The following is a 26954-nucleotide window of genomic DNA, read 5'->3' as shown; positions in this document are numbered from 1 at the left end:
CTCTCCCCCGAGCCAGGCCTCCTGCGTGGGGCCAGGACCTAAGTGGCAGGGTGGGTGCCCCCTTGCACAAAGTCTCCTAGTTAAAAAGGGATTGGGGAGCAGACCAATGCTTGGTCCTCTTCTGGACGCTCTTGGTATCTGTTGTGAAAAATCAGGGGCCCAGTGTCCCAGTGTGGATCAAAATCACAACGGGGTGGTGGTGTCCTTAAGCCATCCATATCATTTCCTAATCTCATATTAGGGGATGTTTTGGGGAATAAAAAAATGTTTTTGTCATTTTAGAGGATCTTTTTGTCTTTGTGAGTCCTGCCTGTGATATTCAGTCATCTTTATTTTTTTATTATTATTTCCCACCGCACTCAGCAACCTGGCTCATGGCAGGTAACAAGTTTAAAAATCCCAATACAATAAAAACCCCAACTTTAGTTAAAATACACAACAATAACCTACCCTCTGTGCATTCTGTTGAAAGTAATACATCCCTTATTAGTCAATGGGGGTGGGTGGGAAATTAAAGCATTCATTCAGTTCTCCATCACCCTTTTCTAAAGGTACAAGGATGCTTTTTAACTATATTTAATGTTTTAATGCTTAACGCTTAGCCATGCCAATGATGTAGATGTTGAGTTTAATTTACTAAGTACTTCTGGATATCTGGGGGGGGAGTAGTTTTCATTCGTTCCTCAGTGATGAGAAACCAGCCATTTACCATGATATTCCTTTGAGAATATGCCTATGTCAGTAGTCTTCAGTCTTAAAATGACATCCACAAAAGTTACAGTGCTCTGTGGACAAATGATAGGTTTACAGTCCTAGTTTCCATTCTCAGGCAGGGTTCCAAAATCTTGATAAGCCTTGGAGCACTTTTGGAATGTGGGCCAGAGGGATTGGGGGGAGGGATCACAAAATAATCGTAATGGGGTGACAATTTAACTTTTTAACTATGATTCCATTGGTTGGTCGGTTTGTGACCCAGTTCATGGGGTTTCTGGGGGCCCAACTCTCCACTGAGCTATGGGCCCTATTGACAGCACTCTGAATCCCCATGCAGTGACAATGTGGAGGCTCCAAATGAAAGAAACCCTTTATTTATATGAAGGCAGCAAGCTACCAGCTCTGCTCTCCCAACAGCCCCACCCATTTTCTTAAAGTGTATGGCAGGCACCTAGGGAAGTGCTTGTGGGCACTACAGCACCTAAGGGCATCACAGGAACCCAGACAGAGGGATGTCAAGGTTGTCCCTTCTGTGGGCAGAGATTACAGGAAGAAAGAACTGAGTACCAGGAAACACGCCATCAAGAGTCATGTTGGGGATCACTGGCCCAAGGCAGGAAAGGAACAAGATTTTGGTGTTCAGCCACAGCATTGAGTTTGGCCTGTCCTGACAAGTGACTGAACCTGCAATTACAGAGACTGCACCACCAGCCTCTGTCTATTTCTGCTGCCATGGCTCAGAGCATTTATGCTGCTCCTCTGACCGGGTAGGATCAGCTTATCTGAAGCTTACTGTAACATCCCAGCTTAGAAGGAAAATCTTTTTTCTGCACAATTCCTACAGGCGAACAAAAGGTTAACAAGATCCTCTTAGCCAGTTTCTTTATAAAGAAACAATGTGTGATAGAGAAGGACAAATAAAGTATTCAAGCCTGTATCGCTGCTTTAAAAAAGCAGTTTTAGCAAACAGCAACCAAGTGGATTTATGAGAAAACACCACATAAGTGCCTTCGTACACCCTTCTAATCTGTTCAGCTGTAGCTTATAATAGTACTTAGAACCAACTAAAGTGTACTGCATGGACCATACTCCCAGGAATGTTTTTAGAACTGCACTGTAGGCTAGCCTAAACTGTCAACAGTAACAATATATGATCCAAAATTTTACACTGAAAAGCTTTCTCTAACTCCTGCACCATTTCTCCAGCAGAAGTTTTTCAGTTGTCATCTTTCAAATATCACTCTTTCCCCCCCCCCACACACACACACACTAAAAAGCTGCCCCCTTGGCTAATCACATCTTTGTTCTTAATAACATTCCACTTTGGCAATGTTTAGTAACTGATCTCAATATTTCCACTAAGTACGCATACTTAATCTAAATTGTGCATTTCAAGCAGCTAAAACCAATATAAAATAGTACAATGAAGTGACCATGAAATCTGTGATGACAAAACTATCTTGCCAAAAGAAAACAAGCATGTTCACACACCATTCCTGTCCAGAATAGATTGAAAATGCCTAGAGGAAGGAAAAATCAGAGACTTCTATTGTGACAAATTTAATGGCCACATGATGGCGCCAAAGGCCGTCTTGCATACCAGATGTCCTAACAGGTTGACAGAGCATTTGAGTCCAGTGGCACCTTTTAAGACCAACAAAAATGTATTTAAAGCATATAGGCAGAGGGTGAGCCATAAATTAGTCCACAATAAAATAGTGATGTTTAGCAGGTTCAAAGACATTATAAGAATAACAAGCTAAATACTAAAAAAAACTTTTCTAAGCTGTTTAAGGTGGCTATTTGAACAGATTCCACCAAATACTAGTCGGACAGTAAAATAGATCTCAGGAATCTGATGCTTCTTTTTTAACAAAATGAGGTTGCTACATGATATCTAATGTTTGCATTCGACTCTATTGCCTTGATTCTAACAAAGCAAGGCAGGCATGTTAAAAGGAGTTGCAGATGTTGGTAATGACTGTCCATAGACCTATGGACACCTTTCCATGTGCTGATTTTCACCTACTGCCCCCTAAATGGCTGTGACCATTAAGACACAGCTCAATAAAGGCTTGATATTACAGATGTTCAGCAGAACAACAATTGGCTTTTGCACAGTAGAAATGCACACCATGGTCTTTTGCATGGGGGAAGTCTCCTTGCCATGGGGTGGGGAACACCAGTATCGGTGGAACAGAATCCGTGATAAAACCCTTTCAGTTTCCAGGGACTGAACCTAAGCACTTCCCCATCTGAAGCCAATGTTCTTCTGCAACCCAAGGGCCTGCCCCTAAATGCCGTCCTTTCGCAGGGAAGAGCAGCTTCATTTAGGATAGTGTGTGCAGTTCTGGTTCCCATACTCGAAAAGGACATCACAGACGTAGAAAAAGTACCGAGGAGCATGACCAAGATGCTTAGGGGGCTGGAGCACCTTCCCTATGAGGACAGGCTGAAGAGCCTGGGGTTTTTTAGTTTAGAAAATAGATGACTGAGGGAGGATATGACACAGGTCTTTTAAATTATGCATGGGGTGGAGAGGGTTTACAAAGAGAATTTTTTCTCCCTCTCCCAAAATACTAGAATTCAAGGGCATCCAATGAAATTGATGGGCAGTAGGTTCAGAATGGACAAAAGGAAATACTACTTTACCCAGAGAGTGATTCAGATGTGGACTTTGCTGCCAGAGGATGTCATGATGGTTACAGGAATAAACAGCTTTAAAAGAGATAGGACAGCTTAATGGAGGGTGGGTCTATCAGCGGCTACTAGCCATGGTGACTGAGGGAAAACTCCATGTTCAGGAGCACTAAACCTCTGGATCCTAGAGGCAGGAGGAAATGTCAGGGAAATGCTTTGGCCTCTATGTCTTCTTGTTGGCTATCCAGAGAGAATCTGGTTGGCCTTTGTGTGAGACAGGATGCTGGACTAGATGGTCTGGTCCAGCTGGGCCTTATGTCCTGTCAGAAACTTTGGGGGGTTCTTTTGAATTATAATAGAGAAGGAGAACTTATGTAGTGTGAGGGCAAAAGTGTTGGACTAAATTGATGGGAGACGCAGGTTCCAATCCCCTCTCTGCCATGGAACACTGCCGCCTGACCTCCCTCCCTCAAATACGCTCAGCCTAACCTACCTCACAGGGTTCTTGTGAGGATAAAATGATGCAGTAGTAAAAACAAAAATCAAACAAACTCGCAGGGAATACGGGAGGGGGGCGGGCTGGAAGTCGTCTGTGGATCATCCAGAGGGCAGGAGGGGGTCTTCAGCTCCGGAGCGTCCTAGTCCCCCTTTAAAATGGCCCCAGCTCGTCCTCCAGCTCCACTGCTCGGCCCCAGGGGTTAACCTTCCCTGGCATCGCCGCTTCCATAATAGGGCAGCGAGCCGCGGGGGGACGCTCGGGGAATGCCCGGCTGGTGATTGGCTCTTCCGCGGGCCAGCGGCCGAGGGAGGCTCGGCGCCCCCAGCCAACCGGGAGGCGGGGACTGGCGCTCGCCCGTGCGGAGGCGCTCGCAAGGAGCAGCCGGCCCCAGCGGCGGAGCGGCGGGAGGCTGCCAGGATGCGCCCCGGGTTCCGCGCGCCTCGGCTGCTGCTGCTGCTGCAGCTGTTCCAGCTGTGCCGGCAGCTGGATTTCTCCCGGGCCGGCGGCCAGACGGGTAAGTCGCGTAGAGGAGGATGGACTTCGTGGACGGGACCGCGGAGAGGAAGTTAAGCGCGGGCGGGGGGGGGGGGCAGAAGGGGGGAGCCCCCCCTCCCGAAACCAGGCGTATGGGAGCATCTCCACATTGTTTATTCCAGCAAACTCTCTTCTTTTTTTTCGCGCCCTCTTGGTCTCAGGGCAGATTCGACTTGTTGAAATGCAGCCTGTCGCTTTCGCATAGAAATGTCACGGGCGGTCAATTCGCTCCCATGGTATTTCTGTCGCAGCACGCTCTGCTGAGCCGTCAGGAAAGTTTAGGGGGGAAGAAAATCGGATGAATCGTTCAGCTTTTTATTTCTTTCCATATCAATGCCCACTTTTCTCCACAGTAGGACCCAAAACGGGAACAATATCGTTCCTCCTCCTGCCAGCGGGAGGGTGTTCTCTCACCGCTATACCAGACTGGCTCTTTTAGCCTTTAAAAGCCCCAAGACTCCTATTTTATTTTTATTTTATTTCTTTTTGCTGCAACAGACTAACTAGCTTACTTATCAGTCTCCCCACCCCACAAAACAGTGGAAGCTCAAGTCAATAGGCAGGCACATCAGACTGGGCTGCCACGATCCAGCTCAACATCACATTTCTGAGCCAAATCCACAGAAGGAGAAGAGCTTGAGGGGTTTGTACCCCATTTCAATCGCCTTCTCTTCCTCTCCCCATAACAGACACCCAGTGAGGTAGGTGGGGCTGAGAGAGCTCTGAGAGAACTGTGGATGGCCCAAAGTTGCCCAGCTGGCTGCATGTGGACCAAGAGTGGAGAATCAAACCCGGTGCTCCAGATTAGAGACTGCTGTTTTAACTGCTGCACAAAAGTGGCTCTCTGAAGGCACCCACATCTGGAGACTCTGTATACCCAGCAGATTCGCTTAATAACTGCATGCATTTCCTAGCACCAGGGTAATATGGTTGCTACTTGAGGTCAGGGAGAATAAAAATAGCAATATCAATATGTTGGAGGTAGTATCCATTTGTTTTTTATATATATACACACACACAAACAGGTATATATATATATACACAGGTATAAAAGTTATGGAACCAAGTTTGAGTCCAGTGGCACCTTTGAGAGCAAGACAGTTTAATTCTGGGGATAAGCTTTCCTGTGCATGCATGTTTCCTGTGCTCACAATCTTGTGTGTTTAGCCGGGTCAGTGAGACTGCCTTCCAAGGATTCGAGTGGTAAAGTGCAGTAGTGAAATAAAGCCAGAGGGCAGTGGCTCTTTAAAGACCGATAACTTTTATTCCATTGCAAGCCAGAGCTCACCTTATCAGATGCTGCAGCAAATAGGTTGCAGCAAAACACAAAAACCATTTGGTAGCACCTTAAAAATTATTATTATTATTATATGGCGTTTGTGTAGCATAACCAGGAGATCCATGGATTGTCTGACAGCCAGGCAAGGGACATTTGGAAGCAGTTTGCCAATGCCTGCCTCTGCGTCATGACCCTTACTGTTCCTTGGAGGAAACACCACCCAAATTGCTGAAGGTCTCCCACTGAAATACTAGCCAGGGTCAGACCTGCTTTGTTTCCAAGTTCTGGTGGGATCAGGCTTGTCTGGAAACCTTAAAATATTAACTAATTTGTTACGCCAATGTGAAAGCTTATGCTAACAGAACTAAAACAGTTCCGCAGGGGATGCAAAAGGGAGATCCTCCGCCAGGCATTTGGTTGAGGTTAACCGAAGTTAAACAACATTGACTGGGCCCCCAAACCTCCCTCCCTTGAACCCATACACTGACCAACCATGGGTCTGTTAGATTGTTAACTGTTCATTGTTGGAATGTTATTTTCTCTGTTTATTGCTATTTCCTTTATTCAATATAATAATGGAGCTTGATGTACTGTTCTTTGTTTTCATTCCATGTGAACCGCCCAGAGACTTAGGGGAAGATAGACAAACAGAAAGACAGACAGACAGACAGATGCCCCTAGAAATCAGTTACTTAAAGTTGCCCCAAGAGAAGGACACTTGCATTGCAGTCCTCAACTGAGTTATACACACTGACCAAGCACACATGCACATGAAAGAATTATACCTTGCATAAAACACTGTCAGTCTTAAAAGTGCCACTGGACTCAAACTTTCTTCTAGAGTTACACTCCAGTAAGTCCACTGGGTTCAATGGATTTAGAAGGACCTAACTCTGTTAAGGATTGTACTGGTAAATGGCTCTCCAGGTCTTCTACTTTTTGGATGCCGAACTATGTGTTTTTTTTTAATGGACTCTGCAGAGGTGTGCACAACTATAGCCCTGAGGCTAAATATAAAGCTCTTCCTGGACCAAGCCCTGTTGGCAAAAGTGTGCATCCTTGAAGTCCCATGGAAGACTTAACAAGGGAAGGATGTTGCCCTTATTGTTTATTGACTTGAAGAATTGTTATTCTGCCTTTTTGTCTTAGGCAGGGAGCAGGACATTCAAAATGATTTCCCTTATTTAAAACAAAAACACATTAAAAATGCAGCAGGACAGCAGCAATAAATACACTATTAAACCAATACAAATGCACCAGCTTGCAGTAATGGAGAAGAGCAGCAGCTTCTAAGCTGGAGAACACTCCTCCTCATGCAACTGGCTCAGTGACCTTAGGCCAGTCCAAGTTCTCTCAGAGCTCTCTCAGCCTCAGTTGCCTCACAGGGTGTCTGTTGTGGGGAAAGGAAGGGTAGGTGATTGTAAGCTGCTTTGAGACTCCTTCAGAGAGTAAAAAGCAGCGTAGAAAAAGCACTGCTAGGAACTTAAACAAATAAAATGTTAGATCACTTGCTTACTGTATGTAGACTGCAGACTGCAGTCATATGAATCTAGAATTAAGCCCCATTGAAAAACATGGGATTTAGACTCATCTGGGTTTGCACCCTTAACATTTTTTATTGTAACTGTAACCCTTTCATAATGTTTTTTGATTTGATTTGATTTCTTAACTGCCACTCCTGGGCCCAGCCGGCTCGTGGCAGCTCACAATAAAATCCCCAATAAAACAATATATAAAAAAGTACCATAAACCCTTGGCAGCACAAACCCCAATTCCAACCATCCTCCCAACATTACCAGTCCAGAATGCCTCCATCATCCCCCCCCCCACACACACAAACTGCCTACAAGCCTCAGAGAGGGCTCATACATCTGGCCCTTCATGTTCTAAGGAGGGACCCAAAATCTTCCCCAAGCTAGCCTCAATCCAATGCATGGTGGAAGAGCTCCATCTTATAGGCCCTGTGATAGGCCCTCAGCTCTTCTGGGAACTCATTCCACCAGGTCGGGGCCAGGACCAAAAAGGCCCTGGCACAATGCCAGAACCTTGAACTTGATCTGGAATGCAATTGGCAACTAATGCAGCTGCCTCAGCACTGGCTGGATATGCCCCCCACCCCAGATGACTTCATAACAGCTGCATTTTGCACTAGCTATACAAGGGCAAGGGAAAGCGAACTACTGAAGTCTAGCCTGGAAATTATCATTGCAGGGATCACTGTAGCTAGGTGCTCTGGGGACAGGTAGGCACAGTCAATATGATGTGCAGTTAATCAAGTATATTTATATGATGAATACTGCTGCCTAGTATCATATATTAGAAGCTGAGCAGGGTCACCATTAGAGTTACCAGATGCCCTCTCTTTAAAAGACACATCCTCTTTTTTTTAAGTGTTTGTCCTCTTTTGGGCTCTTTTTAAAAAACTGATGAAAATGTCCTCTTTTTGGATTGGAAAGTTAGGAATGTTCCTAGTTAGTAGCCACAGCATAAAAAAGTAGGGGCATTTAAAATGAGATTTGTATCGTGATCGCTTGTTTGTGGTCATCAGTTGGGAAATATCACAATAAAATCAGAGTTCAGTAGCACCTTTAAGACCAAGAAAGATTTATTCAGGGTGTGAGCTTTCAAGTGCAAGAGAATATATAACAAAAATAAATTCTGTTACATCATTAGACTGTGTCACAAACAAATACAGCCAATGATAATCCTTTGTTAAAACAGCCAATCAATCCCCTGAATTCAGTGTAGTTTACAAAAACACAAGAGACCAAACTGCCTGTTATCGGTGATCAAAGGCTCTCACCTCCCATATGCTGTTTGCTCCATCCAAAATATGTCGTCTATTTTGTTTTGCAAGCTATGGAACCTCAGGCACCATAAGTACAGTGAGACTTATAAGCAAAAAATAAATTACCAACTGAGAACCTGACAGAATTCATGGGAGGAGAGAACAAGTTGGAATTCCCACTTTGCTGGCATGAGAAATTAATATGATGGTCCAATAAATTACTGCAGCCTTTGAAATCACTTTTTTTTAAACATAGAGCTGGAAGGGAACTCAAGGGTAATCTAGTCCAGCCCCCTGTGCAACTTCCTCACCTCCCTCAGTGCCCCCTGTTCTATGCACAGAAGAAGATAAAAAATGTCCAAGATCCCAGGCCAATCTGGCCTGGAGGAAAATTAGTAATGCAGATTGTTTTGTGTTTCTTTTTACATGAGTTTTTAAACTCTTCAGGAACATTCTTTAGATATTATTTTGGCACAATGAATGCTTTGGTGTTTTTCTTCAGCTTTATCCTAATTTTCCATATTAACCATTCATGGTCTGTACCACAATCCACTCCTGGTTTGATTTTAGCAGGGAGAACAGAGGTCCTTCCTCTTCTGATAACAATTACACAATCTGTTTGAGTTCTGTATTGACTATCCAGTTATCAGTTGGGTTGCCCCAAACACGGCTTCATAGCAAATAAATTGGGCACACTTTACCATGCCCAAATATAAAGGAAGTTCTCTAAATTGCAATGTCTATCACAATTTACTAAATATTCCTGTTGGCCTGGCATTCCCTATAGGGGATTCACAACTTCTGTTCACAACTTTTGCTTTGCTGCAGCTCCTGAATGAAAGAAAGGCCTTTTCCCCTGACCTCTTGGCTTCTCTAAATAATCTCTGCCCAACCCCCGCACACCCCTTGCCCATTTCCTGGCTCTTTGTCACCCTGCCCTTCAGTAACCCTTTCTTCTGCTGACTTTTGCCTGTTGCATTCAAAATAACCAAGAGACTCATACGCAGCCTCAATGTTCAAGCCCTTGAAAGTGGAAAGCTAGACTAGAATCTTTAACTCTAATAAACTGTATTATTTATTTGCAAGGAGTTTTTCCATAAGGGAGGATTGAAAACATCAGCTTCACTGCAAAACATTTGTTTATCAGCTAAGTTATTCTCCAGTTTGGGGGGGGGATGGACTGTTCTGACATAGCGCAGTCCACACGCACCTGCTGTCTGAAATGGTACAGCCCAGAGCCACCCCAGCTACTAGACAACTTGGGCAATTCCTTAGGAGACCAGATTTGGAGGGGCACAAAGACATCCTTGTGTCAAGGCAATAAATCTTAGCCCATTGACCCAATGTGGTGATGTCACTTCTAGTTTTGCCTTGACACCAAAGTGGTGTCATGAATTGATGCTATGCCAAAGAACTTCCCTCCATTTCCTCTACCACCGTCAATAGGGTTGCCAGCTCTGGCTTAGGAAGAACCAAAGATTGCTAACCTCCAGGTGGCAACTAGAGATCTCCTGGGATTGCAACTGATTTCTAGGCGACAGAGTTCAGTTCACTGGGAGAAAACTGCTACTTTAGAAGGTGGAATATATAACATTCTACTGCATTGAAGTACTTCCCTGATCTTCTCATAGCAAGAGATCTCCAGGTTCCACCTGGAGGTTGGCAGCCCAACCTGTCAAGAACCAGAAGGAAACTGGGGCTCAGGTTGGTTGCTCTCCTGCCCTAATGAAAATCCCCCCTAATTATACAGTTTGTGTCAAATCCTTTTTTATCCAGCTTTTTCTCTGTATTGTGAAAAGAGATACTACTGGCCACTGGGTATAGCTGAATCTGTCCAGATTATAAAATCATTGGGATGGACCCTACGACACTGAGTAAAGTGTATATATTTGTTTATTAAAATATTTGTACTGCATTTTTCCTTCTGGCTCAGGTTTGAAGTCTTCCTCCAATCGAAGCCAATGTAAGCGGCTTTTCTGTTGGAAGAAGGTTCCTTGGGTGGGAGGAAGGCTGCTTGGAGGAGGGTCGTAACTTCCCCAGTGTGCCAATATAAAAATGTCTAGAAAATGACACTTATTTCTGGGAACTGAAGCACATGCCTGAGCTATTAATCCCTCCATGGATCCCCTGAAAGAAAGCAACGAGCAATAACCACAGCAAAACATTGCCCATCTGTATTTTTGAGGGTTTGGTCTCGGCTGAGGGAAGGTGTTCTTTTTCCATCACATCTGTCCTGTTTTGTCTTTCCCACATCCTGTTGAAAGATGTGGCCGGCAGCAATCTGCTGACCAACATGAATGCTCCTTCCTGCAGAGTGGATCTAGCCAAAGTGCAATGACTTATATTTGTGGTTCCCTCAGATCTGTGTGATCTTTTCTTACAACTCCATGCAGAAGCTTAATATGAGATTTACAGGCCGATCCTATAGTTACCTGCTCTGGATTGGGGGAAATCTGGAGAATATGGGGGTGGAGCCTGCAGAGGGTGGGGTTTGGGAAGGGGAGGGACGCCATAAACCACACCTTCTAAGTAGCCATTTTCTCCAGGGGAATTCATCTCGGTTGCCTGGAGGTGAGCTGTAATTCCAGGGTATCCCCATGTCCCGCCTAGCCAATCCTAGGGAACCCCCCAAAACAGGCCCACCTGAAAGCTGGCATCCCTACAGAGACCCCTCATGAGAACTGCCTACAGCAGCCAGTGTGTGTGACTGCCAAGGGCATCAGACCACTGTGCATGTGAGGAACCAGTCTGCTGTAGCTGAAGAAAACAGAAGTCCATTGGTGCCGGGAGGATGACTAAAATGCACCCAAGCAGGAGCCTTCCTCCCCCTCAAATGTGCAAACAGGAAATTGTTTGGGGAAGTTCCTTGGAAATTCACAGGAGGGAGGAGGAACTGGAGCACAGGGTAATGTGGCATTAGGGGATGAGCCAAAACTGCACCACATCAAATGGTCAGGGACACAGCTTTTCAACATCCCCAAACTATATAAAATATCAATGGAGAAACAGTACCGAGAGGTCTGACACTTAACCACTGTACTGCACTGGTTCTACAGAAAGTTAACAGACTGGGTACAGGTCGGAGGGCCTTCCACAAAAAAGGCACCATGAAAGAAAACAGACCCCTTCTTGGTGGCCATGTATCTTCCTACTAGAAGTAGGAACTCAGGAAAACAGGGATCTCAGGTGGGGTCACTATGGCCTCACACTTACTCTGAAGGGGGACAGTCCCCTTCTACCAACTCAGAGAACTCTGGTATGTCATGACCACCTTATTCAGCTGCCTAGAATTTGACCCAACTCAGTTGTGGCAGTGTGACTCATCTCACTTTATTACCTTTCAGGGGACGGTTGTGGCCACTCTGTGCTGACACCTTACAGTGGGACGCTGGCCTCCAAGAATTACCCCGGCACCTACCCCAACTTCACATCCTGTGAATGGAGGATCCAGGTCTCTGGTGGGAACTGCCTCAGCCTAGTCTTTGGAGACATGGACATTGAGGCCTCCGAACAGTGCAGATCGGGCTTCTTGTTGCTTTTTTCTGACAGCTCCAGCTATGGTAAGGACAGCCTTGACTCCTTCATCATCATCACAAAATGGGGGTGCTTGATGTTCAAAGTGCCTAATGGTAAGAAGGTGAGGGAGGAAACGGCACATATTCTTGTCATACCGTTTCCTCTGGCCATTCAGCTTCTTCGGAATCCAGATACATGTGATGACGTAGGCTTGAGGCCTATGAGTGGGTTTCACAAGGACTAGTTTCAGCTTCCTCTTGCACTAACGAAGTGAGATTGGCCTTGACTAGAGTGGTCTGTGTTTAGTTAATACTCCATTTTCTTCCCCAGTAGGGATCCAAAGAAGCTCACAACATCATTAATATCTCCCCCACGTTATCCTCATCAAACACCCAGTGAATTATGTTAGGCTCAGGTTGTGTGACTGGCCCAGGTCACCCAGTGAGCCAGCTCCTATTGCAGACTGGTGATCTGAGTATGAGGTTCTCAGATCTAGAGTTGCCAGCTCCAGATAGGAATTTTTTGGCAGATTTGGAGGTGGGGTCTGTAGAGAGTGGGGTTTGGGGAGGGGACGGACCTAGGAATGCCCTCTGGAATTACAGGTCACCTCTAGACTGCAGGGATTAGTTCCCCTGGAGCAAATGGCTGCTTCGGAGGGTGGACTCCATAGCATTATACTCCCTGCCCCAAATCCCACCCACTCCTGGCTCTACCCCCAAAGTCTTCAGGTATTTCCCAACCCAGAACTGGCAACCCTAGATGGTCCTCAGTGGGGTATAATGCCACCCTAGAGTTCCCATGTCTCCCCTAGCCACCACCAGGGGATGGAGGCATAAGTTTGCCAAATCTAGGCTGGGAATCTCCTGGGGATTTGGGAGTGGAGCCTGGCTAGGACAGGGACCTCAGTGGGGCACAATGCCACAGAGTCCACTCTCCAAAGCAGCCACTTTTGCCAAGGGAACTGATCTCTGTAGTGTGCAAATGTGCTGTAATTTGGGGGGATCCCCAGGCCCCACCTGGAGGCTGACTTTCCTATGTCACCGTCCAAAGCAGCCATTTTCTTCAGAGGAACTGATCTCTGTTGCCTGGAGATCTCCATGCTCCATCTGGAGGTTTAGAGAAAATCCCTAAGAGGCAAAAAAAATAGAAAATAGATTTTATATAACAGTTTATTCTGACCAAAAATCTTTTCATAGAGAACTCAAACTGTGTTCAGACCAGTGAAACCTTCCAAAAATTTTATTTTTGTATTTAAACTTTTATACCACCCTTCTATACGGCACTGGGCTTGAATAGCTACTGGTTAAAAGCTATTTTCTGGTAACAGAATTCTTTTCTTCAGAACATATTTCATCTGTGTGAATAACAAAAAGTTTAAGTAACAAAATTTGAACAACACTGCCATAAACAATCTATGCCTGTAAACAACCAAAAGGTGTGGACAACATCACAAGAACTCAATGGAGTTGGCATGGTAACGTCTATGCCAAAGATTTCCTTCTGTATCCATTTGGAGGTTGGCAACTCTGTCCAAAAATGACACTCCAGCCTCTACTGAACCAGTGAGCTTTTCCTTTCCATCAACCCAGGCCTTGTTTTCTGCCCAAGCAACCCAAGGTGTAAGAATAAGGATGCCCCTTTCCCCTTCCATGCAACCAGCATGGGTTACCAACAAAGCAAGTGGAGATTATAGGCCTATTTAGCTTGGGGAAGCAAATACAATATGGCCCCAAGTAATCCAGCAGGTAAGTTTCCATGGTAGATTGGTGATCTCAACTAGCCCTGAGTGGGGTGGCAAACCTCCAGGCTACCTGGAGACCCTGCTCCAAATCCTGCCCTTCCCAGGCTCCACCTCCTAAATCTCCAGGTAGTTCCCAGTCCAGAGCTGGCAACCCATCTTCTGATTCTGGTTTTGTGGTCCTTCTGATCCCTTCAGCTTTTGCTCTGAAAACTGGACTGCCCACCCCTCACTTTTTACCACCTTAAAGGCAGGAGCTCCATTCGTCCTCCGCATGAGAAAAGGGTCTTATGTATCTTTATCCATGGATCCTTGTTGTAATCCTGACATGTTAGATCCCTCATTGTTATCCCAAACTGGAATTAAAACAAAATAAGCAAGATAGGGCAACTGGCTCAGGGAGCCCAGTAGACTGCAGGACCCCCCCTCCCCGTTTCTTAAAAGTGGGAAGCCTGGCAGTCAAGAAAATAATAATTCTTTACCATCTCTGATTTCCATGTGGAGCAAGAGACAAACATTGTATCTGCAGACTTACTCATGTGCCCCTTTGGCAGAGCACAAAAGACCCAGCTTTGGCATTCCTGAGCTCTTGTCCCTTCAGTAGCTCCTTGTCCTGTAGTTCACTCCTCTGTTGGATCCTATATTTAGCTCTGCATCCTTTAGACTAGCCTCCCCTTTCCCCTCTGCCTTCATCATCCCCTCTTCCTGGAAGAGCCTATTGCACAATTCGATGGCAGACGGCTCTGGGAGACATTTCCAAAGGTCGTCATTTCTTTCCCACTCTTTCCATTCTCACACAGCTCTGTTGGTGTCCGTCCACTTCCTCTGTAATTCATTCAGTCTTTCCCAAGAAATCCAGATCGCATTTGGATCACTACTCTTCCGGTAGTGGGATAACGTAACGTAACTGCTCCTTGCATCAGGTCACTCCATATGGCACGTTTCCCATGCAGGAACAGAAACAAAAAGTTGCTTTTTTTCTTTAGCCTGTTCTTCTATAGGGTATTTTATTGATCCTCCCCTTTATCGCAAGGCTACCGCTGGGCCTGTTTGTGTCAAAAGAGACTCAATATTCAACGGGGAATGCACGTTTTGACCCCTTCCTTCTGGACAGTAAGGGTAGAAATGAGATCAAGATCATGCAAGGAAGTCATCACACTAACAACACTGGCAAGCCTGATTCTGTCAGATTTTGAAAGCTGAGCAGAGCTGACCCTGGCTTAGTATTTGCATGGGAGACCCCCAGGGATTTGGGTGGCAGTTCCTTCAAGGAACACGAGGGGTCATGACATGGAGAACATCCCTTGCCTATCTGCCAGACAGACTACACTACATACATGCCATATGAAAAATGAATAAATTACTAGTTGAAGAGACAACGGAAGCAAAAGAGGGTGGTGAGTGTTTGATCCACTTCCTAGGAAAGCAATTGCCTGACATGGGGAGTTTTCATAGGAGGTGCGGCAAGGCCTGTTCCACCACAGTTGGGACTGTAGAACCCTGGTGCCAGAATGCTGCACCTGGACACCATCCTGCAGGTCTCCAAAGATGCAGAAGTTGATTTCAGCAGATAATTTCCACAGCACTCCTTTGTCATCGTCCCCCATGTGCTTTTTCGTTTTTTTAGATATATGCCTAAGGGGAGCATAAGGGTGCTTTCATGTAATGCATAGGGATAGAGTAACTAGGAGGAAAGTGGTTTTTCCTCAATTTGGCTCACTAAAAAATGTTATGTCTCGTTTGAGCCACTGTCTGGAAGGTACATAGATAAACTTTCCAATTCCAAGAGCCTCCATATTTTCTGAAACTATCCCCCCCTCCCTGACTGACCTGCCCCCTCTCCTGACTCATTTGGGAGGCTTGTTCTGCTTCTGGCAGTGTTGCAAAATGCAGATTCTTAATCCAGAGCCTTCGGGCCAACTTTCAGCCTTCAACAAAGCTTGGCTGAGTCTCTGGAAGCTCTCTCTAACGGAAGTTCTGTGCAAGCATGACCTTGGGGTGACCCAGTGCGCACACGGCTAGGAAGGAAGAGGAGCTTCTGACTGCAGCTTTTGAGCACAACTTTAAGTTTGCTGTGGGAAACAAGGCAGTTGGCAAACTCCAGGAGCCAGTGTGGAATGATGGGGTTTTATGCCACCATGGCAAAGAGGCCTATGGGGATTGTGAAGAGGGAGATTTGGGAAGGACCTTGTCCAAAATAGTCATTTTTGTTCACCTTTTTTTTTCCCCTGTCAGACTTACATTTTCCTTTCTGGCTTGAGGGACATGGGCTTTCGATGTGCAACTTATGCTTCTTCAGTGCTCCCATTTAGTATTATGATTCTTACATTTTGGGGTAATGATAAATAAGGATGCCATGAAATTAATAGTGAATGTTCTGTAAAGCAAACATTCTGTGAATTGTTGAAGGTGTTCATGGGCAAAGTCAGCTGGCTGTTATGGATTTTCTGAGCTGTGTGGCCATGGTCTGTTTCATCAATAACTGGCATCTTCAGAGGTAGGACATGGCAAGATGGGAATCTCTCCATGCCAAAGTGTAGAGTACATGGACAGTTGCTGGGCATTTTGTTTACTTTTGATTTGCATATGTAATGGATCACATTCCTGTCTCATCTGGGAGTCTCCTAGGGGATGGACTGGAACTGGGGAGCACCTTTTCTGTGTCAGGGTGGAGTTCATTGGTAAGTCCATTAGTAAAGCTCTTGCTTGCCCTATCTGATGAGCTTTTGTACAGGACCTGCTAATGAACTCCATACAGGAACAGGAAAAGTCCTTCCTAGTTCCAGTTCACCTCTGGGAGACTCCCAAAAAAGACAGGAATGTGACACACTACACACACATACACATCCCGAGAGAAGTAAATAAATCTTTGAAATTGGTATTATTTGGTCTTTTACGTTGTTTCTCCTATTGTTCTATGACCACAAATCAAGTACTACAGATTACATATGCACATGTTACATACAAAAGTTTGCTTTCCAGCAATTACCCAGGGAGGGACATGGCAAATGGAATGGAAGCAGGCAAATGTGTTTGTTTAAGGGCAGCGTATGTGGCTTCTTGAAGAGGCAGAAGGAAATGCCAGCCTGTCATTCTATAATTCATTTGGAGGGTGGGTCAGAACTCTTGGCAAAGGCCTGTTTGGGTGAAATAAGGATGTGGGAACCACTAACCCTGACTCAGCCATGGTTTTTGGCTGCTGATGGCCTTTATCAGAGGGATAGCTCCTCATGATGCATTCCAGCATACAAGCTTCAGTGCCTGCATGTGGTGTTTCTCTGCCTCCAGAAGTTGTGTTTCTAGAGCTAGTTGAAAGACCTGCAAGGAAATGTCCTGTTATGCTTGAATAGTTTTGAAGCTCAGTCCAGCCCATTGATTTCCAGGGTGCAACTCTGCTTTGGATTTCACCGTTAAATTGTTTCCCTGGCATTTCTGGCACTTCTCCAGGGACACAAGCTCTTGTCCCATCCTCTACCTGATCCACCCGGAAGGAATCTCTGCGGAGGAGGGCAGGATCAGACCAAGCTGGGGCTGAACTGTGGCCCTGCCCATTAGTAGGATCCTTGCTGCGGGGAGCTGTCCAGAGTTTTGCACAACTGAGGTTGGACAGCTATTCTAGCAGCAAAGGCTTATATAGGAGCTGAGGACTCCACCCCTTCCTGTAGGACAGGGGTGGCCAAACTGTGGCTCTCCAGCTGTTTTTATTGAGCAGTAATATCAGGGCTCTCTCAGCCTCACCTGCCTCACAGGGTGTCTGTTGTGGGGAGAAGAAAGGGAAGGTGAATGTAAGCTGCTTTGAGACTCCTTATGCTAGAGAGAAGCGGCATGTAAGAACCAACTCTTCTTCTAACAAGTGTGAGAACCACCTTGGTATAATGGTTAAGAGTGGCAGCCTCTGATCTGGAGAACCACCTACCTTGCAGGGTGTCTACTGTGGGGGGAGGAAGGGTGGGCAAATTACAAGCCACTTTGAGATTCCTTTGAGTAGTGAAAAGTGGGGTAGAAAACCCCCCAAGCTTTTCTTCTTTTCTGTCTCCTTCTCCTAAGGAATCTGCCTCCTCTTCCAATGAGGATGATTTGGAGCAGACACCGACACCTCTACATACATGGCTTCATTGAAAGCAACATGCATAGAGGAGGGAGTAGACAAAAGGACCACAGCCCAGCCACGCATTATCAAATGCCCACTGGCTCCTGAGCATGGAACCCACACAAGTTGCAAATGCAGGCACATAGGCTCCCCTCCCTGTGATTCGGATTGCTGTTTTTTTTAATGTTCCCCATCACGGGGACTTTGAAGGGATGTTTGGTTTGTGTGCAGCCTATGAGAAGTGCAGCTTTTTGGCACTAGGCTTTGAGAGAGCAGATTCTCCCCCCACCCCTAAACCTGGAATGGCATCTACTGACAGAAATGTGTGTCAGCAACATTTGTATTACATCTGGTATGTGGGATGTGTCATATGCCACCCGTCAGCTACGGCAGAGGACAAAGAGCAGGAAAGATGGAGAAACAGCTAAAAATGCAAGAGCCCTCCCCCTCCTTTGCCTCCCCCAGGCCAGCCCAGCCTCAGCCAAGTCCAAGAGCTTACTGGAAGGAAGGTCATCCACACAGACACTGATGATCTGTCCATGGAGACTCAGCAGGAAGTGTGCGAGGCCAGGGCTTTCCCCCTTATGCCACTGTTTATTGTACGCCTGAGCTTGTTTTCGTTGCCCTGTTTTTATTATTTTTTAATTGTAATCCCCCTTTTCACAACTTTTTTTGATATGTCACGTCTTGCACTGTTTTCTACTTTTGTAATCCAGTTTTATTGCACATCTTTGGTTGGCCACTTGTTCTGTCTTTCCCTAGCTCCTCTCCTGCCTTCTGATAGATCACCATACCACACAGATGTATGTCCACCTGCAAGAGAATACCAACAGCTTTCTACCTTTGTTGGAATCCTAATCTTTGTCCTCAAAACTGTTCCAGGATGTTTCCATATTTCTCAGTTTCGTTAACTAATTGAAGTGCATGCAAGATGAATGAGAGAAGTTTAAGGAGGTGTTTCCATAGAAATATATAAAGGACCTTCTCAGTCCTGGCCCCAACCCTGTTGAATGAGTTCCTGGAAGAGTTGCAAGCCCTACAGGAACTGCCCCAGTTCCAAAGGGCCTGCATAAGGGAGCTTTTGCACCAGGCGTTTGGTTGAGTCAACAGAACACCATCAATAAGGTCCTCCTCTGTAAGTCTCTTCCACCCTGGGCTAAGAAGCGAGCAGAGCTGCTCAACTGGTGAACTGGAGCACAGGTGCATGCTGTGGCAAGTAAGGCTCCTAAGGTCTTATTGGTAAAGACTCCTTTTGTGGAACAACTCATAACATTAGACCTTGTCTGAAGAAGAATTCGAAACAGAGAGCCGCTCTGGAAACTCTGTCTTTCCAAGGCTTATCAGAATAAAAGACAGAAGACATTTTACACAAGTTTCTCTGCATGAACTTTTATTCATGTCGATGTTTAGAGCCAATAGAGGTTCTTGTTTTGGCTGCTTGTTGCACTGTGTTCTCCAGAATCTTTTACTTTTGTTGTTTATTTTGGTATTTCTCCAGTGAAATCAGTAAAAAAAAAAAAAAAAGGAGGAAAATGATTTATCCTCTTAGTGGAACTGAACCTTTCACATGGATAGAAACAGCCAGAAGATAAATGATTCCAAATATGTAATATTCACCAGTATCATGCAGATAAAGCTGGAATGGCCGCAGCTTCTTCGCGGAGAACGGTCCCTGTGTGGAACTACCCTCCTCTCCACCACTGCCAAACAGCAGTGCCTATGGCTGGGGCAAAGCAACCGAGCTCTTTCCAGACATAGGAAATTACCTGTTCTGCCTCTCCTTCCTCAGGTCCATACTGCAGTAACACGGGCCTACACCGCACGGTCTTGGTGATAAATTCCAGCTCCGTCACCATCGTGTTCAACAGCACAGTACACCGCTCAGGACGCGGCTTCCTCCTTTCCTATGCCAGCAGCAACCAGCCAGGTAGGAGAGAGACTCCCTGGTCACAGATGTAGAAATCAGTATGCCCGGAAAGTTAGGAAGGGGGAGGGGGTGTCCTCCAGCCTGGCCATTTGTTCTCAGTTGGTAGCTACATTGGCTCTCTCTCCTCCTCCACTGCAAGCAAATTGCTGATGCTTGGTCCAGCTTGATGGGATGGAACTGCAAGGCAGAAAAGGAGGCGGGTTTATGATCTTAACTGAACTGATCTTAACTCTCCTTATGCGGAGGAGAGCACCCAGGAGGGAAATGATTTCAAAAAGCGTTCTTTGATCTGTGAAGCCTTTGTTGTAATTGCTTGTGTAGTCAATGACAACAACATATTTCTGGGGAGTGACCCCACTGGTGCTGCTCTGTTCCAAGAAAGCCAGACACTGCTAGGACACCATGGAAGCTCACATTTGATCCATCCACCAGCAGCTGCATTGGTTGCCCTATAACTGTGATAAGTTGCATTGCTGGTTTTTGCCTAGTTTTCTGTTTAGGATAGTTCTGCCCATAAAATATTCCCCTAAATAATCCCCCGGTGCAGGTATTTTGTGTTTTCAGATGCAGAGAAAGGATACTTCAGTGTGTTCACAGACACTCTCATGGATATTTTAGGTAGTTTTCAGCAGACTGGCCTCCGTTTCCCAAGAAGTTTGCTGAACATTTTTCACTAAGATACAGAATTTTATGTGACTGTCAGTGTATTTGTGGCTGGCCAGATATCTTCTGCACCCCAGGTCTGGTTAGTGATGAACGGGGACTGGCAAGATCAGGGTTTCTGCCAAGAAGCTCCCTTTATGAACTTGGGCCAGGCATGCTCTCCACTACAGGGCAAATCCATACATGACATGCAAAGAAAAGTTTGCAGCGTGACTTCATTCCCATGTCATGAACAAAGCGGTATTTCTTTGTGATTACTGATCAATTGTCAGGCTTGCACACCAGCCCTTCCCTCCTTTGCAAGTCCAGCGAACAAAGATTAAACTGTGGTTAAGAATCTGTTACTAGGGAAGAAATGAACCTCAGTTCATTGTGGTGCCCTTATTCAGATATCATGGCCGATTGGCTTTAGCATGAAGACTTCCAATTTCACTTGCAGCATGCCGCACAAGAGCGTGTCTGTTAACAGGGTTCATTTCCATCCCACATTAACTCTGGCCGGTCCCTGATGTTTGGCTTCAGGCTGTGAAGTCATTTCAAAGGAGGCCGTAAGATCTGGAAGGTTCCACATTGGCTGGATCCTCCTTTGTATCAATCTACTCACAAACCACTGATATGGCTAGCTCCTATCTGTTACCCCTTCCCTCTGTCTTGCAGATCTGATTTCCTGTTTGCAGAAGGGCATCCACTACAGCAAGGAACAACTCAGGTGAGTGCCATCCAAGAAGAGTCTGCTCTGGTTAGCTGTAAGTACAAAATTAAATCTGCCTTCCCCTACAGCTGGTAGTTAGCACAATTTGGCACTTGGGTACAGGGGAAGATGTATTTATGTTAAAAATTACTATGCTGCCTCAACAGAGTTCTGCTCAAGGAGATAGATTCAAGTGGGTAGCCATGAGTCCAGTGGAACCTTTAAGACCAACCAAATATCATTCAAATTGTGAACTTTCATGTGCAAGCATACTTCCAAATATACAATGTCAGTTATAGGCAAAATGTAAGCTGTGAATTAACATATAGTATAATGAAAATGTTGCCTAAATTCCAGCGATAAATATGAATAACAAGCTGTTTGGATTCAATTCCACTGACTGAATTTCAGGGCAAACAAACAATTCCAAATAGCTTGTTGTTGATGAAGAACAACATCATCATCATCTGGTTTCTAGACCGTATCTCTCGTGGTTCACAGCATATTCAAAATACAGAGTTACAATACTTATTACATATTAAAATTCTAACATTCAAACCCTGGAATAATTAACATAGTGACTAATATAACTAATTAGCTATCTGACTACTTCCCGTATTTCCGCCATCATTTCTTTCCCTGCCTGTTAGACAGGGCCTGTTAGATCTCAGCGGCATGGAAGGAAGGAGTGGGGAAGAACTGTGAAGCTTGGAGGGAGGCCCTTCGGTCAATTGTCCTGGCCTCCACCCTGGTGGAAGAGCTCTGTCTTAATATAGGCCTTGTAGAACTGTAATAGCTCCATCTGGGCCCTATGGAATCTCTTCATTATGCTGCATGTTAATTCATTGCTTACATTCTGCATATAAGCATGAACTGATTACATGACACTGTATCTGAAGAAGTGTGCAGACACATGAAAGTTTATACCTTGAATATAACTTTGTTGGTTTGAAAGGTGTCCCTGGACTCAGAATTTGTTCTGATGCTCAAGGAGGTGAGCAATTGAAATAGGTATGGATAGAAAGAGTGGCCTTACACACAGGGGAGCTGAGCGAGCGTATGACTATAGTGTGATATGACTTTGGGACCCCCTTCTCAGTTGTCTTTCTCTTACTGGCATTTTCACCAGCAGGGAAAGACTTTTTTTTCTGGCAAACCCTCCGTTGTTCTTACTGGCCCTTCTCCTCGTGTTGTTTGTTTTTTATTTTTAATTGAATTGTTTTACAATTTTAACTGTATTTTAGTTGCTTAAATGTTTTCGTGCTTTTTATGTTTGCACTCTTGGGGATCCTGATGGAGTAGAACAGTAGTAGGGTCTATCACTATTGATTTCTAATGATTTTTTTAACGTCTTCCTGTGGGTGGGGGAGGAACTGGCGGGTGCAAGAGGATGGAGAGGGAAGAAATGGCACCGGGTGTGGGGGAGGAAATTTGGAAACCTGCACTGCTCTGCCTGCACTTGGTCTTAAAGGTGACACTGGACTCAAACCTAGTTCAGGGTATCAAAGCAGGTTCCAGAAATGTAGGAGGAAAGGAGGAGCAACTGCACAAGACAAACCAGAGAAGGATGTCATATAGATGCTCCCCACCCACCCAACAAAAAAAGAGTCTACTCTAGTTTGAAAGCTGCGGTACAGCAATTCTGTGCAGGAGTAGCCTTGCAGTGGCTTGTAGTGGCTTGCAGTGTCTATAGCAGTGGTCCCCAACCTTTTTATCACCGGGGACCACTCAACGCTTGACAATTTTACTGAGGCCCACTGCCCTAACGCTCTCAGACTCTGGTCGCTATGGTAATGTTTAAACATCCCTTCAAAATAAGATACAGACACGCCACAACAATGAACATAAGGAACATTTTATTTTCATGGAAATTTTAACTCATGACAATGACAAATCATTGGGAACCCTGAGCTTGTTTCTCTGCAATGAGATAGTCCCATGTGCGGCTGCTGGATCGTGGATGAAGTAAAGGGCCGGGGGGGGGGGGAATCCTTCGCGGCCCACCTCCAGTTAGTTGACGGACCACATGTGGTCTGCAGCCCACAGGTTGGGGATCGCTAATCTATAGAACAGCCTTGTTACGGTCATAAGCCCCAAAGTAGGCTTTTGAAGTCAGTATATATCCTGGGAGTCATGTACACCTGCGGCCACCCTTACAAGAAAGAAGGGTCCTCTTCACCTGGGCTCTTTAATTCCGCTACAGAGTGTACTGTCCTGCAGGCTGCAAAGGAGTGACAGGAGACATCTGGGGCAACATGAAGCAAGGCTACCGAGATGTGAGTACAGTGCTGTCAACTGTAAGTTCAAGTCATGCTTTGCTTGCTGAATGGTGTCTTTAGGGCCTGGTTTAATGAAGAAGAAGAACAGGGGTTTTTTTGCTTTCGCACTTCAGGCAGTGCACAGGCTGCTTTTGTCACTTAACTTCCATACTGAGGTAGTTCCCCCTGGCTCATTTCCCAAGAACGATAGTCAGTTGGCTACAAATTAAGGGGACCATGCCAGACATCTGCCACGTAAAATGGCGGAGGTGGCAACAGCGGAAAAGCATATCTGTAAGTTTTCACAGTGGGGCCAATAGCACTACACTTGGGTTGTTTGGAGTTGGGAAAATGGTGCAGGAAAGAAGTCTTAAACCCCACCCTCTCACAGAGCCATGATCTTGAGCCAAATCAAACCCCTACATGCCTAACTGATCCAGCATGGAAATCCCAGGATCTAGCCTGATTTGGCTAAGGGAATTTTGGGAGCTGCGTAGCAGTGCAGCTAGGAGAACAGACCATCCAAGAGATAGCTCATGCAAACCTTTATGGTGCCACAGGACTCCAGTTTATCTTTTCTTTCACTCACTGTCTCGTATTAATTCCCTCCAGACCTCAGTTCTCTGCAAAGCTGCTGTCCATGCAGGGGTGATCCTCGATGAACAGGGAGGACAGGTTACATTACAGCGAGGGAAGGGGATCACTCTGTACGAATCATCCTTTGCTAACGGACTGTATTCCAAAAGGTAAGGAGAATTGGATTGGACAACAAGCAAACAAGCATCTTCTGTGTCTCTCTTTGAATGGTCTCAATTTCAATTTAATTTAGCACAGGTTTTACATGTATTTTAAGTGTAGGGACTCTCTCGTCCACAATAGAGTTGACACAGAGTTTTGTTTCTTTCCCCTAAGAAACAAAATACCAATGGACAAACTTGGCAATTAAATAAAATGAATGCAGCAGTTAGAACGAGTGGTGGACCTGCAAAGACTTGTGGAGCAGGCGGAAATATCTGAAAGCCCCTATGGCCTTGTCCCTCTTTTTCTGCTTATTTCCTTCCTTCCCACCCAACCAGCCTCCTTCAGTTTTCCTTCTTTTCCTCCCGAAGGAAACAATAGCCAAGCTGCAGGGTGTCAGTCATCAGGCTGGGCCCAGTTGTGTGATGCAGGCCCTGTTGCACAGTGGAGAACCCCAAGGGCTTTTGGGGAATACTGCACTTTTCCCTGTAGGCCACTCCCCACACTGTTTCCTCTTCCCTCTCCTGACAACCCCCATTTCCTCACCTTCCCATCTGTCCCTTTCTCCTTCCTCCCACCAAGCAACCTTCAGCTATACTTATTATTTGTTTACTTCATGTATTCCCCGACTGTCTCCACAATGAAAACTCAAAGAACCTTATGTCATTCCCCTGTGTGTCCATGGTCCCACTTCAGATTTAAGTATCCACAGATGGGGACAGGTTGAGAATTAGATAATTTGATTAATTATCTACTGACATAGTACAATCTAATCCTTCTCAGGCAGACTAAGGATGTAACCAGTCCAGTATTGTTTTTTCATCAGTAGCAAACCAGAGGTCTCTGGAAAGTCCATAATTAGGGCATGAAAACTGCAGCTGTCCTCTTGTTTGTCACCAGTGACAAGAATTAAGAGATATACTGAACAAAACAATGATATGCTTTGATTGCAATCTAAATTAGCTCTCTAGCAGTTTTAATTATTGGGGAGGGGGGAATCACCATTACAAAAAATTAGCCAGACAGAAACAGAAAGGCATGAAATTGGTGACCATAGATCTTACGTATTTCTTACAAACTTTTGTTAATCATTATTTCAAAGGTAAAGGGGGAGGAATGATATTCATTTGTCATTATAAAAGAGTAAAGCTTTGGGTTGATGAGGAAGAGAGCGGGGTGAACCCGCTTGGGAAGGGTGGTCCACAGCAAAAGGAGCCACTAATGAGAAGGCCTCTATCTCTTTATCCAAAGAATGATGAAGGCATTCTGGGAAACCTCTGAGTGGTCAGAAATAGCTTATACTTGAAGAGTTTGCAGCCCAAGATATTTTACCTTCTCCATCTTTTTCTCAATTTAAACAGCGGATCCCTATCTGAAAAGCGGTTCATCTTTCATAAAGGTTTGTCATTTTACTGGCTTTAATTCTTTCTTCTCTCATATTTATATCCCACCATTATTTCCAGAAGCTCGGGGGGGGGCATACATGAATGGGGTGTTCCCCAGCTTATCTTTGTGATTCAAGCCAGAGCTCCTACCAACATACTGTAACCCTGTTTTTCCACTTACCCTAGGAGTTAGGCTGGGAGAGGGAATGACCAAAACAAGGTCACAGAATGAGCTTTGTGGCACCCAGTGGGGTGTTCAACACCAGCCCCTCCCTAGCACTAACCTAGCGCTCTAACTACTATATAGCACTGTCTCTTTCTGTATCCTTTTAGCTTTTACTCAAACCTCTCAGCTGCTGCATGTCACTCCTTTGCACTGGCTGGTTAGTTTTGCCATTTGGTCCTTGTTGGCAGTGATGCCTTTCCCTGTATTTTGCTGCAACAGCAATACAAAAATCTTTCAGATAAACCAAATCCATTGGAACTGCCTCAAAACTGTTGTGAACCAAGACCACAAGTCCTTTTCCTTCCTTTTTCAGACTGCGATGGCGTCTTGGAAGCATCCAGCTTCAACGCATCATCCTACTGGCATGAACAGAATGCCATGGGGGAGAATCAGATGTGGATCGCCGAGCATGCCACTTTTAGTAGCAGCGGGATCTCCTGGGCAGCAGATCAGAGCTCTACAGAAGAGTGGCTGGAGATAGATTTGGGTGGAAGGAGAAACGTCACAGGTCAGTAAGTATCAAGTAGCTTTCCCCTTTTCCAAGCAAACTTCTCACAACAGATGAAACAAGAGATCTGGGACTGCAGCCATCCAGCATCTTTTAAAGTCTAAAGTACAGCCATGGGAACCCACAGTTTCTTTTACAGAGCTAGTAAGAGAAGAGAGGGGCTGGCTTCCAAACAGGCAGGTTAAACCTTTCCTCCTTTGCCCGTGGGGTCCCATTCCAGGGTAGTATGTGGCTGTAAAACACAAGCAGGGATCCAGGGCCTCTACGAAGTCCGCTTGCACCTTTTTTTGCATCCTTCTAGAGATAGTAAATGTGTATTTACCATTGTTTCAATGATCAAATTATTTTAGGTGAATGAGTTAAGAAATAATTCTCCTTGCACAGTGGCCTTGATGCACATTGATGGCTGCATGCCGTTTACAAAGGAACAAAATAATCAGAAACCGTGATGTGTTTCCACATACTTTTCCATTTTTATTCTCTTCTTCCTTTTGCATCATTTCTTTTCCTTCGCCGGTCGCCTCATTCCTTCCTCTCCTGCCTCCGTTTCCTCAGAGACAGTGCTGTGTTCTGAACTAGTCAAATGTTCACTTTTGTGTGTCGTTTTCAAGGAGCCTGAGGAGAAACTGTGGCTTTTGTGAGGCCACCTCAGAATGCACTTGCTAATTGGCAAGGGGAAAAAAGAAGCTTTGTGAGGCTGGGCAGCCATTGACTGAGTGGCATTCAGAAAAACCAACATAGTTGAGGGAAAGAGGGGTTA

The 26954-nt window shown here is 45.4% G+C and overlaps 1 protein-coding gene across 1 annotated transcript in view; it reads left to right on the top strand.

The window, feature by feature from the left end:
* Positions 1-4196: 4196 nt before the first annotated feature.
* LOC143837687 (discoidin, CUB and LCCL domain-containing protein 1-like) overlaps positions 4197-26954 on the top strand; it is a 36475-nt gene continuing 13717 nt past the window's right edge. Inside the window, exons 1-8 of the mRNA XM_077337771.1 lie at positions 4197-4367; positions 11799-12014; positions 19588-19725; positions 21046-21097; positions 23283-23355; positions 23950-24083; positions 25437-25474; positions 26000-26194. Coding sequence (XP_077193886.1) covers positions 4271-4367; positions 11799-12014; positions 19588-19725; positions 21046-21097; positions 23283-23355; positions 23950-24083; positions 25437-25474; positions 26000-26194 — 943 coding nt within the window. The 5' untranslated portion in view covers positions 4197-4270. The remainder of the gene's footprint in view (positions 4368-11798; positions 12015-19587; positions 19726-21045; positions 21098-23282; positions 23356-23949; positions 24084-25436; positions 25475-25999; positions 26195-26954) is intronic.

Source organism: Paroedura picta, chromosome 5 (genome assembly GCF_049243985.1).
Source record: "Paroedura picta isolate Pp20150507F chromosome 5, Ppicta_v3.0, whole genome shotgun sequence".
Classification (NCBI taxonomy): domain Eukaryota; kingdom Metazoa; phylum Chordata; class Lepidosauria; order Squamata; family Gekkonidae; genus Paroedura; species Paroedura picta.
The sequence above is the reverse complement of the archived record's forward strand: the minus strand, read 5'-3'. Positions and strand labels throughout refer to the sequence as shown.